Source organism: Hemiscyllium ocellatum, chromosome 21 (genome assembly GCF_020745735.1).
Source record: "Hemiscyllium ocellatum isolate sHemOce1 chromosome 21, sHemOce1.pat.X.cur, whole genome shotgun sequence".
Taxonomy (NCBI): Eukaryota; Metazoa; Chordata; class Chondrichthyes; order Orectolobiformes; family Hemiscylliidae; genus Hemiscyllium; species Hemiscyllium ocellatum.
The window spans coordinates 66,585,623-66,601,018 of NC_083421.1; the positions used below are offsets into that span (position 1 = coordinate 66,585,623).

A 15,396-nucleotide genomic window follows, 5' to 3' on the forward strand; every position below is an offset into this window, starting at 1 on the left:
AAGTATTTTGCATCAGTGTTTACTGTGGAAAAGGCCATGGACAATATAGAATGTAGAAAAATAGATGGTGATATCTTGAAAGATGCCCATATTACAGCAGAGGAAGTGCTGATGTCTTGAAACACAAGTGGATAAATCCCCAGGACCTGATCAGGTATATCCTAGAACTCTGTGGGAAGTGATTCTGGGCATCTTGGAGATATTTGTATCATCAATAGTCACAGGTGACGTGCTAGAAGACTGGAGGTTGGCTAACGTGATGCCACTGTTTAAGGAGGGTGGTAAGGACAAGCTGGGGAACTATAGACTTGTGAGCCTGATGTCAATGATGGGCAAGTTGGAGGGAATCCTGAGGGACAGGATGTACATGTATTTGGAAAGATGATTAGGGATAGTCAACATTGCTTTTGTGTGGGAAATTACATCTCTCTCACTTGATTGAGTTTTTTGAATAAGTAACAAAATGGATTGATGAAGGCAGAGCAGTGGACGTGATCTATATGGACGTCAGTAAGGCATTTGACCAGGTTCCCCATGGGAGATTTGTTAGCAAGGTTAGATCTCATGGAATACAAGGAGAAGTTGCCATTTGGATACAGAACTGGCTCAAAGGTGGAAGGATGTTTTTCAGACTGGAGGCCTGTGACCAGTGAAATGCCACAAGGATCAGTGCTGGGTCCACTATTTATGTAAATGAACAAAAGTAATGTGGATGTGAGTACAAGTATAGTTCGTAAGTTTGCTGATGACATCAAAATTGGAGGTGTAGTGGACAGCAAAGAAGGGTACCTCAGATTACGATGGAATCTTGATCAGATGGGCCAGTGGGCTGAGAAGTGGTAGATGGAGTTTAATTCAGATAAGACAGGTGCTGCATTTTGGGAAATCAAATCTTAGCAGGACTTATATACTTAATGGTAAGGTCCTAGAGTGTTGCTGAACAAAGACCTTGGAGTGCAGGTTCATAGTCCTTGAAAGTAGAGTTGCAGGTAGATAGGATAGTGAAGAAGGCATTTGTTATGCTTTCTTTTATTGGTCAGGGTATTGAGTACAGTAGTTGGGAGGTCATGTTATAGCTGTACAGGACATTGGTTAGGCCACTGTTGGAATACGGTGTGCAATTCCGTCTCCTGCCCATCGGAAAGATGTTGTGAAACTTGAAAGGGTTCAGAAAAGATTTACAAGGATGTTGCCAGGGTTGGAGGAGAATTTGAGCTATAGGGAGAGACTGAATAGGCTAGGACTGTTTTCCCTAGAGTGTTGGAAACTGTGGGGTGACCGTATAGAGGTTTACAAAATCAGGAGCTGCATGGATAGGATTAATAGATAGTCTTTTCCCTGGGTGGGTGGGGAAGAGAAAAAGGGAAGAGGAGATCTGGTCAGCATGGACAGGTTGGACTGAAGGGTTTGTTACCATGCTGTAGATCTCCAGGACTCTAATGTTTAGCTTCAGAAAACAAAAACATTCAGTCTCATTGCAGAGATGCTCCTCAAGGCATAACATTCCAAACTAGAATTAATGGAAACCTGGATTAGTGACCTAGTATAGCTTTTTGCTTGCATATCTTGGCAGATCTGTGCCCAAGATATGAGCTAGATGACTGACATTTATCATGCACCACTTAGCCTCAACCTTTGACGAGTGTAACAATGGTGCTATACAGCTAAGACACACCCAATAAGTATTATTTCCATTCTCATCTTAATAAATTTGGAAAGTTCTTCACGTTAAACTTCACAGCACATTCCAAATTCTAGCAATTTTGTCTCAGGGAGGTACTTCCCACTTGTGGTAATTTACCATCACAGATCACTACAAAAGTAATTGCTATCCCATAGAAAATTTCATAAGACAAATATATATTTTAGAAAATAGCCAATAGATTCTCCGTAATAACAGATCAGCTGACAAAAACAAAATACTGTAGATGCTGAAATCTAAAATGAAGCTAAAAATGCTGGAGAAACTGGTCTGGAAGCATCTACAGAGACATTAAGCTCACATTTTGTAATATTCTATTCAGAATTGGAAGCTGGGGCAAGTTTGTTTTTAAAAAAAGGTGTTATTGACAGAAGGAGGGGGATTGTTAAAGTGAGTTGAACAGATTGTGAAGGTACCCAGGGCAAAAGACAAAGGTAATATTGATCACAATAAAAAGGAGGTTAAAGATGCAAACTAGGCATTAAAATTATATGTCTCTTATTACTAAGAGCAAAGTCAACAAAGATACAGTCTAAAGGCTGTAAAGTGCTCAAGCAAAGAAAGCATTGTTACTCCAGCTTACGTTGAGCTTTGTTGGAACATGAGCAGGAATAATAGCATTGGAGCAAGATTGTTTATTGAAGTGGCAAGCAACTGGAATGTCAGAGCCAAGATACTCCACAAAGTAGAAGTCTGCATTTGGTCCTGTCAATTTAAGGGAGATAGTACTGTGAGCAGCAAATACTGTGGATAGGACTGAAAGAAGGACATGTAAATCTTGCTTCACCTGGAAGGTGTGCTTAAGGCATTGGACACTGAAGAAGGAGAAGGTGAAAGAACAAGTGTTACACCCCAGTAATTGCTTGGTTAGCTGCCATTGGGGATGTTTGGGGGTGGGAGGAGTTGCAAGGAAAATGGACTGGTTAGTCCATTCCTCCATCAGTTCTAATGTCCCTTTCTTTATGCAATGAAAGGGATGTGTTTGCTGGAGGAGGTTGAAATGGTGTTGGATGATCTTTTGAAGAATGCTGAGAGCCCCATCACCACAGTGGGGTAATTCTTGGTTGAGGATAAGAAAAAAAAAAGGTTAAATCCAAGGCACTCCATTGTAAAGTGGTTGAAATGGAGAGAAATACTGGGAGAACGGAATGGAGTTATTACAGAAAGCAGGGTGTGAGGAAGTGTAGTCAAGGATAACGAATTTGGATTCAAAACATTAACCGTTTCTCTCTGCAGATGCAGAGTTCCTCCAGTATTTTCTGCTTATTTCATCCAAGATGATTAGTGGCAAACAACAAACTGTCAGCAGCAATCACTGATACATGTCATTTTCATATAACAACTTTTTTAAAAAAATTCACAGGATGTGGATATCACTGTCTAGGCCAGCATTTATTCCCTGTCCCCAATTGTTATGGGTCAACTATATCGCTGCAAGTCTACAGTCACATGCAGGCTAGATCAGGCAAGAATGGCAGATTTCCTTCCCTTAAAAAAAAGAGGGGGAAGTGAAACAGATGGGGTTTCCTGTCAAATGACAATGGTTACAGGACTCCCCATTAGTATTTAACATTCAAATTCCACCATCTGCCGTGCCAGGATTTGACCCATGTCCCCAAAGTGTTTCCTGGGTCTCACTATTAATAGACCAGCCATAGTACCACTACGCCATCAATCTTACCTGATTTCTTCATTTTCTTTTCCTCCAAAAAAATTACGAGGAAAAGAATGATTTAAACTAGAAATGTATACAGTGCAAAAGCAGGAATGTGGGAAACACTGACTGATACTCACATGTATCACCATAGTAGCAGCGTTTTCAATAAGTAATGCAACAGCAATCAGATAGTGCATGAAGACAACTGCATCCCAACCCAAAGTACCTTTGGAGCTCCATTTTGTTAAATTCATACTGGAAAGAATAAAGTATTGAAGATCACTTAGAACATGGCAGATAATACATGATCAATTAAGTTTGCATAGGATTAATTACTGATCAGAATTAAATTGGAGGAGCACTTCAAGGCCACATTACAATACTTTGTATTTACTTTCCCTATTGGCCTTCACCTAACCCTGCACTGTCACAAATAGAAACTGCAGAGAGCATTAGCAGACAAAGTACATTCCATTTAAATATCAATTCCCTGTACCAAACAGAAAAAAGGTGTTATTTAACTGCTGACTAATTAGAATTTTAAAAATTACAAAACATACAAATCATGTCTAAAAATTAAGCCATTCAATACCTCAAAGCTACTCCACCAGTAATATGAATATAATGGATGGTTTGTAAGTAATCTAATCTAAAACAGTGTGGAAACAGGCCCTTCTGCCCAACAAGTCCACACTGACCTGCCGAAGCACAACCCACTCAGACCCATTCCTCTACACTTACCCAGTCACCTAACACAATGGGCAATTTAGCATGGCCAATTCACCTGACCTGCACATTTTTGGATTGTGGGAGGAAACTGGAGCACCCGGAGGAAACCCACACAGACACGGGAGAATGTGCAAACTCCACACAGTCGCCCGAGGCAGGAATTGAACCCGGGTCTCTAGTGCTGTGAGGTAGCAGTGCTAACCACTGCCACTGTGCTGCCCATAAACCTCATTTCCTTGCCAGGCATGGCTTGGTGACCTTCAGGTCTTGTGTTGCCCCAGTGTCCACGCAGACTGTAGGTGAGGTGTGTGGTCTGGGTTGAAAGAGTTGTTCCAAATTTTTTCTGCAACACTGGACACTACTTCTTTATTATCTAAGAACTTATAACTGAAGAAGCTGAGTAGTGCTACAAGTGGCAACATATAAACTTTTCACTATATTCACTGTATGTAACAATAAAGACTAATCTAATAAAAATTCATCTATCTGCAGCCTAACATTACTCACTAGCTTTAGAGTTCCAAAGTCACCCAACCTATTCAGGAAAATAATTTCCACTTAGTCCTAATTTGGCAAACTCCAATTTTAAGAGTGCCCCCTAGTTATTTAATTTTTAAAAGATATTTTAAAATGCAACCTAACTTTCTAAAATCAACCTGTTCAGAGATGTTATTACACATTTCTGGAGCAGGTGGGACTTGAACCTGTGCCTCCAATCAGTGGGTAGGGAGACTACCACTACATCACACAAGGCTAGTGTCACTGTCAAAATCCTGGACATCTCTTTCCTCCCCCCCCCCCCCCCCAGCCACCCGACACTGCAATCCATGAGTTCTACTTAGATGCACATCAGTTCAAACTGGTAGCAACCAGGGACAGGCAATAAATGTTGGCCAGCCAGTGAAGTCCACATCCCACAGTGGACTACAACAACTAGAGAATGACCATACCTCAGACAAGGCAATGAGAAGGGTTGTCCTTCATGGTAACCTCAACAGGAACTGAATGCATTTTGTTGGTATCACAAGCCAGCCATTTAGCCTCCTCCTACTGCCCCCTTGACCATGACCCCACCTCCCACCACCAAACCATCATCAACCTCATCACCTCAGGGGATCTCCCATCCACTGCCTCCAACCTCAGTCCCACAACCCCACACCGCCCATTTCTACCTCCTGCCCAAAATCCACAAACCTGACTGCCCCAGCCGACCCATTGTCTCAGCCTGCTCCTGCCCCACCAAACTCATCTCTGCATACCTCGACATGGTCCTGTTCCCCTTAGTCCAAGAACTCCCCACCTACGTTCGGGACACCATCCACACCCTCCACCATTATTTTCACTTCCCTGGTCCCCAACGCCTTATCTTCACGATGGACATCCAGTCCCTGTACACCTCCATCCCCCATCACGAAGGACTCAAAGCCCTCCGCTTCTTCCTTTCCCGCCGTACCAACCAGTACCCTTCCACTGACACCCTCCTTCAACTGACTGAACCGGTCCTCACCCTGAACAATTTCTCTTTCCAATCCTCCCACTTCCTCCAAATCAATGGGCCCCAGCTATGCCTGCCTCTTCGTAGGATATGTGGAACAGTCCATCTTCCGCAACTACACTGGCACCACCCCCCACCTTTTCCTCCGCTACATCGATGACTGTATCGGCGCTGCCTCATGCTCCCACGAGGAGGTTGAACAGTTCATCCACTTTACCAATACCTTCCACCCCAACCTCAAATTCACCTGGACCATCTCAGACTCCTCCCTCCCCTTTCCATTTCTATCTTGGGCGACCGAATCAACACGGACATCTACGATAAACTGACTGACTCCCACAGCTACCTAGACTACACCTCCTCCGACCCCTGTAAAAACACCATCCCATATTCCCAATTCCTTCGTCTCCGCCGCATCTGCTCCCAGGAGGAGCAGTTCCAATACCGTACAACCCAGGTGGCCTCCTTCTTCAAGGACCGCAGATTCCCCCCAGACTTGATCAATGATGCCCTCCACTTCCCTCTCCTCCGCCCTTGAGCCCCGGCCCTCCAACTGCCACCAGGACAGAACCCCACTGGTTCTCACCTACCACCCCACCAACCTCCATATACAGCGTATCATCCGCCGTCATTTCCGCCACCTCCAAACGGACCCCACCACCAGGGATATTTCCCTCCCCTCCCCAATCAGCGCTGCGAAAAGGCCACTCCCTCGTCAGGTCCACACCCCCCCCACCTCCACTCCCAGCACCTTCCCTTGCAATCGCAAGAAATGCAAAAACTTGTGCCCACACCTCCTCCCTTACCTCTCTCCAAGGCCCCAAGGGATCCTTCCATATCAGCCACAAATTCACCTGCACACACCATCTATTGCATCCGCTGCACCCGATGTGGCCTCCTCTATACTGGGGAGACAGGCCGCCTACTTGCGGAACGTTTCAGAGAACACCTCGGACACCCGGACCAACCAACCCAACCACCCCATGGCTCAACACTAACTCCCCCTCCCACACCTCCAAGGACATGCAGGTCCTTGGACGACTCCATCGCCAGACCATAACAACGGTTGGAGGAAGAGCGCCTCATCTTCTGCCTGGGAACCCTCCAACCACAAGGTATTTCCCCTCCCCCCACCTAGTCTCAGTCAAATCCCTCGAACTCAGCACTGCCTTCCTAACCTGCAATCTTCTTCCTGACCTCTCCGCCCCCACCCCACTCCGGCCTATCACCCTTACCTTGACCTCCTTCCACCTATCACATCTCCATCGCCCCTCCCCCAAGTCCCTCCTCCCTACCTTTTATCTTAGCCTGCCGGACACTTTCCTCATTCCTGATGAAGGGCTTATGCCCGAAACGTCAAATTTCCTGTTCCTTGGATGCTGCGCTTTTCCAGCAACACTTTCAGCTCTGATCTCCTCAAAACCTGTGCACCCATAGGAAACCTACACTGACATGGGGAGAATGTGAAAACCCCACACACAGTCACCAGAGGTTGGAATCAAGCTTGGGTCCCTGGTGCTGTTGCAGCTTAATTTTACCTCATGATAGCATACACTATATTGTCACTGCAAGAATACTGCTTGTTATTTAGAAACACAACTTAGATCTTTCTTAAAATCAGAGGTTGTACCTGAAATAATACAATGACAGTCAACAGTCTTTGGTAGCAGTCTGATAAAACCCTGGCCACAATGCATAACCAGAAACATACAATATCACTCCAAAAGAATTAGTTACTTTGCACATGTTGCACTACCTTTGATTTATCAGTTCTTAGTGCAGTGTTCCTCAACTCATGCCAATTTGTGCATAAAAGCTATTTAGTAACTTAATGGGTTACCCAGAGAATGTGCATTTTAGGCTACTCAATTAAGATTGCTCTGTATAAGTTTCTCAGCAGTTCTGTTCATACACATGACAATAGGGGTTCTTGTCATCTAAAGCACCAAGGAAACATTAGTGCCAATTCAGATTAATCTTGCTGCACCATCCCTGTCTTATTGCAACAGTAACCTACATTGTACCATACTGATGCATTGCAATAATTTTGTACATGTTAGTACCATGAATTTTACTCAATACCCTATTCCATTGTAACAATCCAATACTTTTTGCTATTGATTGCATTACACTATCCCCACAAATATTTTAATCCATGCATTTTAGGGAACAGGACCACTTTATATAGATTTCACCTTGTTGGCACTCACTGAAGCTTAACAGCAGGGGGTTAAATGTTACTGGACCATTTGGCACTGATTGCTTTTATTTCTAGAATTTCTCAACTTGCAAGTCAAATACTGCCATTCAAAAATATACCATAAGACATAGGAACGGAAGTAAGGCCATTCGGCCCATCGAGTCCACTCCGCCATTCAATCATGGCTGATGGGCATCTCAACTCCACTTACCAGCGTTCTCCCCGTAGCCCTTAATTATACAAGGAATATACATTTATTTTACAAGAGTAGCCATAGGTAAGCCAGTTGTAAATCTCGATTTCTTAGTCAAAACGTTAGATACCTGAGGCGCCCTAAATTATTAAGTCAAATTATGATAGGAAATGGTAAAGCTGCTGTAATGCTGCTTCGTATATCCTAAATGTGCAATTGGTTCATAAATGCCCACAAAGCACAGATAGAAGTGTGCACTTTGCCTGCACAAACGGGTTGTCAAACTCAAGCTAGGAGAGTCACTGAAGATAACACGCTGGTTTATAATTTCGAGAAGTCACAGAAATCAACAGTCAATTCCTTCAGCATTTACCTTCACTCAGTTTCCGGGCTGATGACTGAACCGATGATGATCCCCTCAAACCAATAGAAGCCAGTGTCCTGCCAGAGCCCGACCCTGCCTGCGCTGCCAGTGGCCAACTACTTCAGATCTCCAGACAACGAAGAGCTCTTCGCGGCTCAGCACCTAGCTCAGCCACATCCCAACACAATTCCTCCTCCTTCCTCACTGTTCTCGGAATAGTTTCTAGCGATTCTTTTCCAGGCTTTTTATACCTGAAGCATCCACCGCCTTCTACTCGCGGCCCACCTCCAGCCATCCCGCCCTCTATGCGGCTGCGCCACTCCCCTACAACTTGTGTCACTCACACTGCGCCTGCGTACATTGCCACCTGCTGGTGAGCACGTGCCTGAAGTTTGAAAATTAACTGCCAAAAGTAATGGCCACCGCCGCCTGGCGCCATTGCTCTGGGCCTGTTAGTGGGTCTGTTGCTGCTAAGTCAACGGAGCCATCGTGAAATTGTGGCGATATTTTTCGGGAACTTCGAAATGTTAGTATTAACCGAGCTGGAAATCTCCTAGTTCCGAGATATTTATCACTGTGCTTAGTCTCCCGCCTCTATCTTTGATGCCCGTCTTGGCATATTTATGCAATCACTGCTCGGACCCTCTGTCACAAACTCTGTTACTGATACTTTAATTCTCCGTGACAATGACTCTGTCACTGACCAACTGTGATTGACTGTCTTGCAGTCCCCTTTCGGACTGCCACTGATTTGTTGACACTGACCCACTCTCAGATCCTATGCCACTAAATGTCAATCTCCGACCCTCTGCTAATAACTCTCTGTCTTTGCCCCTGTGTGTCTCCAACACTGACCCTGTGTCTCCAGTTCACATACTTGAATTTCTGCCTCACCACAACAGCAAACTTACTCAAGTTAAGACTGAGCGTGCTAAGAGAATCTAAATCTTTGACTTGTACAAACAATGTAATTTCACAAAGAACTGAATCTTAAAAGAAGTTGTGAGAAACAGAGCTCACAATATAATAAATTTCAGTCCAAGTCAAATTCTGAAGCAGCGAATTTTATTGAAATGTTCTTGCAAGAAGAGGTGACTAGTAAGTAGCCACCCTGATCCAGAAATTACTCCACAATTTATACAGTTTAATTCTTGATACTTCCCTGTTTACCTCATTGGCCTTCAAAGCTATCAATATTCCTTATTGTGTTCTGCCCCTGCCCAGCTGCGCTCCGCCCTTGTTTACTTCTCCCTCTACTCCAAGCCAGGCGATCCTTCCCCCTATCAGTGACTTGGCTCGCCTCAGTGCTGACATGAGGGAAATTTGCTGAGCTTGGAATATCTTGATGTTCTTTTTCAACTTATCGATTTGTCTGTAACATCTTCCGTTGTTTGCAGGCACGTTCCATTCTAGTATGCACATTTTAGCTAACTCAGAAAAAACTATGTATCCCTTTACATAGTCTTAATTCTTGTATGCACATTTTAGCTAACTCAGCTCTTTGCTGAAACCATTATACACTGGTGTAGGTTTGCATAAGCAATTATGCTTGCAGAAGTAACACTACTTTACCTATATCCCACAAAATGTTGATTATAAACTGAAATCTGTGGTTTACGTTTGGCAATTGCTAGTCTTAAGCAGTATTTCTATTCCCCATGGTATGCAGTGAACAATAGATCAATTAAGAACCAGCTGAACTTGGGTCCTCATTAAAAGGTTGACCATTTTCTTGGGAGCATAATAAGTCAACTTTGTATGACTATGGATGTCGTCTAGGAGAAGGTGAGGACTGCAGATGTGGGAGATCAGAGTGGAGAGTGTGGTGCTGGAAAAGTACAGCAGGTCAGGCAGCATCCAAGGAGCATGAGACTTTTTGGAGCTTATGCCGGTCGATTCTCCTGCTTCTTGGATGCTGTCTGACCTGCTGTGCTTTTCCATAATTATGGATGTGACTTACAATAGAGTGCTGAAGTTGAACATCTTAAAGAATGCAATTTAGACTAGTGCAGCAGGGTCAGGAACCAGAGCAATAGGTCAGCAAGTAAAATAATTTAGGAGGACTCAGAGACTCAGGCCAATAAGACTAAAAGGAAGAACAGATAGAGGGAAGTTATTGAACATGGCAGGACTGACGGTCTGAGATGTATTTGTTTTAATGCGAGGAGTATGACAGGTAAGGCAGATGAACTTAGGTTCCTAGAGTCAGATACCACCAAAACCGACATTTTGGTACAACTCACCCATGCTGACCAAGTTTTCCAAACTAAACTAGTTGCTTCTTGCCTGCATTTGGCCCATATTCTTCTAAACATTTCCTATTCATGTACCTATTCAAATTCTTTTAGATGTTATAACTGCATCTACCACTTCCACTGGCAGTTTATTTCACATACGAACCACCCTCTGTGTGAAAACGTTGCCCTTCAGGTTCTTTTTAAATCTTTCTCCTCTCATATTAAAAATATATTGCCTAGCTTTGAACTTCCCCACATCCTAGGGAAAAGACCATTACTATTCAACCTATGCCGCTCATGATTTTATAAATCTTAATCAAGGTCACCATTCAGCCTCCTATGCTCCAGCCTCACCTTATAACAAAAACTCTCCAGTCCTAGCAACATCCTAGTAAATCTTTTCTGAACACGCTCCAATTTAATAATATCCTTCCTATAGCACGGCAAGCAGATCTGTGTCCAGTGCTCCAAAAGTGGCCTCAATAACATCCTGCACAACCTTATCATGACATCCCAACTCCTATGCTCAGTAGTCTGAGCAATGAAGGCAAGTGTGTTAAATGCCTTCTTAACCCACCCTGTATCCCTGTGAGCTGAAAATGTGTTGCTGGTTAAAGCACAGCAGGTCAGGCAGCATCCAAGGAACAGGAAATTCGACGTTTCGGGCAAAAGCCCTTCATTCCTGATGAAGGGCTTTTGCCCGAAACGTCGAATTTCCTGTTCCTTGGATGCTGCCTGACCTGCTGTGCTTTAACCAGCAACACATTTTCAGCTCTGATTTCCAGCATCTGCAGACCTCACTTTTTACTCTGTATCCCTGTGATGCAACTTTCAAAGAACTATGTACCCGAACCCCTAGGTCTCTGTTTGACAATACCAAACAGGACCCAACTGCTAATTGTATAAATCGTGCCTTTGTTTGTTTTTTTTAACAAAATGCAGTACCTTGCATTTGTCCAAATTAAACTCCATCTGCCACTCCTCAGCTCATTGGCCTAATTGATCAAATCCCTTTGTAATCTTGGAAATCGTCTTCATGGTCGAATTTACCACCAATTTTGGTATCGTCCCCAAACTTACTAATCATGCCTCCTAAATTCTCACCAAATTGTTTATATAAAATGACAAGCAACATGCACCGATCCCTGTGGAACACCTCTGGGCACAGGCCTCCAGTCCAAAAAACAACCCTCCGCAGCCACACTCTGTCCCCTCCAATCAAGCCAATTTTGTATCCAATTGGCAAGGTATCCCTGAATCCCACATGATGTAACTTTACTGATCAATCTACCAAGCAGAACCTTGTCAAAGGCTTTACTAAAGTCCATGAAGACAACATAGAGTGTTCTGCTTTCATCAATCAAAAACAATTTCCCACACACAATGTCATGCTGACTATTACTAATCAATCCTTGCCTCTCCAAATGCATGTATATCCTATCTCTCAGTATTCCTTCCAACAACGTATCCACCACTGATGTCAGATTCACTGAACTATAGAACCCAGCCTTTTGCTTCACTTTACAGCCTTTCTTAAATTAAGGCGCAACATTAGCCACCCTCCAAGTCTTCCAGCATGTCACCCTGGTAGTCCACGATCCTAATATCTTTGCTTGAGACCCCGCAATTTCTTCCCTAACTTCCCACAACTTTCTGAAATACATTTGATCAGGTCCCAGAGATTTATCCTTTTTTTTTGTTTTAAGATTTCCAACACTTCCTCTTCTGTAATATGGACTGTTTTCCCAGATGTTAATATTTATTTCCCCGGGTTCCCTAGCCTCCATATCTTTCTCCACAGTAAAAACTGATGTGGAATATTTATTTAGTATCTCTTCCATCTCCTGTTTTTCCACATAGCTAACCTTGTTGATCTTTAAGCAGTCCTATTTTCTCCTTATTTGCTCTTAACGTATTTGTAGAATCTCTGGATTAAATTTGGCCTTGAAAAAACGGTTCTGACAACCCCTTTTGCCCTTCTGATTTCCCTCTTAAGAATGCCTCTACACCCTTACACTGTTAAAGAGATTCACTTGATCCTAGTTATCTATATCTAACATATGCCTCCTTATTCTTGAGCAGAGGCTCAATATATTTATCCATTGTTCTCTACTCTTATGGCCTGACCATTTACTTTAACAGGAACATAATGTCTCTGAACTCATGATCTGATTTCTGAAAGCCTCCCACTTGTCAGTCATCCCTTTACCTGCAAATTGTCTACTCCAAATCAAATTTTGAAAGTTCCTGTCTCATATGATCAAAATTTGCCTTACTTCAATTAAGAACTGTAACTTTTATACCCTTTTCCATTACTATTTTAAAACTAATACAATTATGATCACTGGGGTCCCGAAGTGCTCCCCCATTAACACTTCAGTCACTTTCCCTGCCTTATTTCCCATTAGAAGATCAAGTTTTGCTCCTTCTCTAGTAGGTACAATTGATAAAGAAAAATTTCATAACACATTTAACAAATTCCTCACCATCCAAACATTTAACACGATGGCAGTACCAGTCTATGGTTGGAAACTTAAAATCCCCTACTATTACAACCCTATATTTCTTACATACATCTGAGATCTCACAACATATTTGCTTCTCGGTTTCCTGCTGACTACTGGGGGACCTACAGTACAATTCCATCAAGGAAACTATCCCCTTATTTTTGAGTTCCACACATAAAGTTTAACTGGATGATCCCTTAGAAACTATTGCTCTAAGTACAGCAGTAATGTTTTCCCCACCAAAGGAAAACACCATTTCCCTTCCTCTCTTGCCCCCTTTTCTGTCCTTCCTAAAGCATCTAAACTCCAGAACATCGAGCTGGCAGTCCATTAGCCATGTTTTTGTAATAGCTATGATGTCCCAGTCTCATGTTCCCACATATGCTCAAAGTTTATCTGCCTTATCTGTAAGAGCCTTTGCAATAGAGGTTGTATTTATAAGTACAACTATGATGTTGTAGCTTCTACAGATTGTATTTCCACACTTTTTACTCACCCCCTATGCAGTTAAGCCAACAGTGGTACAACAAGTTTGGATGCTGTTGCTTTCCCCTGAGAGGCCATTCCCCTCATAAGTGGTATAACTGTTTTATGACAATAGATAGACAATAGGTGCAGGAGTAGGCCATTCTGCCCTTCAAGCCTGCACCACCATTCAATATGATCATGGCTGATCATCCTTAATCAGTATCCTGTTTCTGCCTTATCTCCATAACCTTTGATTCCACTATCCTTGAGAGCTCTATCCAACTCTTTCTTAAATGAATCCAGAGACTGGGCCTCCACTGCCCTTGGGGCAGAGCATTCCACACAGCCACCACTCTCTGGGTGAAGATGTTTCTCCTCATCTCTGTCCTAAATGGTCTACCCCGTATTTTTAAGCTGTGTCCTCTGGTTCGGCACTCACCCATCAGCGGAAACATGTTTCCTGCCTCCAGAGTGTCCAATCCTTTAATAATCTTATATGTCTCAATCAGATCCCCTCTCAGTCTTCTGAACTCAAGGGTATACAAGCCCAGTCGCTCCAGTCTTTTAGTGTAAGGTAATCCTGCCATTCCAGGAATTGAGCTCATGAACCTACGCTGCACTCCCTCAATAGCCAGAATGTCTTTCCTCAAATTTGGAGATCAGAACTGCACACAGTACTCCAGGTGTAGTCTCACCAGGGCCCTGTACAGCTGCAGAAGAACCTCTTTGCTTCTATACTCAATCCCTCTTGTTATGAAGGCCAGCATGCTATTAGCCTTGTTCACTACCTGCTGTACCTGCATGCTTACCTTCATTGACTGGTGTACAAGAACACCCAGATCTCTCTGTATTGCCCCTTTACCTAAATTGATTCCATTTAGGTAGTAATCTGCCTTCCTGTTCTTGCCACCAAAGTGGATAACCATACATTTATCCACATTAAACTGCATCTGTCATGCATCTGACCACTCACCTAACTTGTCCAGGTCACCCTGTAATCTCCTAACATCCTCATCACATTTCACCCTTCCACACAGCTTCGTATCATCAGCAAATTTGGTAATGTTATTACTAATACCATCTTCTATATCATTAACATATATTGTAAAAAGCTACGGTCCCAGCAGTGATCCCTGCGGTACCCCACTGGTCACTGCCTGCCATTCCGAGATGGAGCCGTTTATCACTACTCTTTGTTTCCAGCAGCCAACCAACTTTCAATCCAAGTTCGTACTTTGCCCCCAATACCATGCGCCCTAATTTTGCTCACTAACCTCCTATGTGGGACTTTATCAAAAACTTTCTGAAAGTCCACGTACGCTACATCTACTGGATCTCCCTCATCCATCTTCAGAGTTACATCCTCAAAAAATACCAGAAGATTAGTGAAGCATGATTTCCCCTTCATAAATCCATGCTGACTCTGACCAATCCTGTTATTACTATCCAGATGTGTCATAATTTCATCCTTTATAATAGACTCCAGCATCTTTCCCACCACTGAGGTCAGACTAACTGGTCTATAATTTCCTGCTTTCTCTCTCCCACCTTTCTTAAAAAGTGGTACAACATTAGCCACCCTTCAATCTGCAGGAACTGATCCCGAATCTATTGAACTCTGGAAAATAATCACCAACGCATCCACAATTTCTCAAGCCACCTCCTTCAGTACCCTGGGATGTAGACCATCAGGCCCCGGGGACTTATCAACCTTCAGACCTAACAGTCTCTCCAACACCAATTCCTGGCAAATATAAATTCCCTTAAGTTCAGGTACTTCAGCCACTGTTACCTCAGGGAGATTGCTTGTGTCTTCCCCAGTGAACACAGATCTGAAGTACCAA

At 43.4% G+C, this 15,396-nt stretch overlaps 1 protein-coding gene across 1 annotated transcript in view; it reads right to left on the bottom strand.

The window, feature by feature from the left end:
• The window catches only part of adamtsl2 (ADAMTS-like 2), a 200,161-nt gene extending 191,509 nt beyond the window's left edge, over positions 1–8,652 (bottom strand). Inside the window, exons 1-2 of the mRNA XM_060841240.1 lie at positions 8,350–8,652; positions 3,497–3,614 (exon numbers count right to left, since the gene is read on the bottom strand). Coding sequence (XP_060697223.1) covers positions 3,497–3,613 — 117 coding nt within the window. The 5' untranslated portion in view covers position 3,614; positions 8,350–8,652. The remainder of the gene's footprint in view (positions 1–3,496; positions 3,615–8,349) is intronic.
• Positions 8,653–15,396: the final 6,744 nt, after the last annotated feature.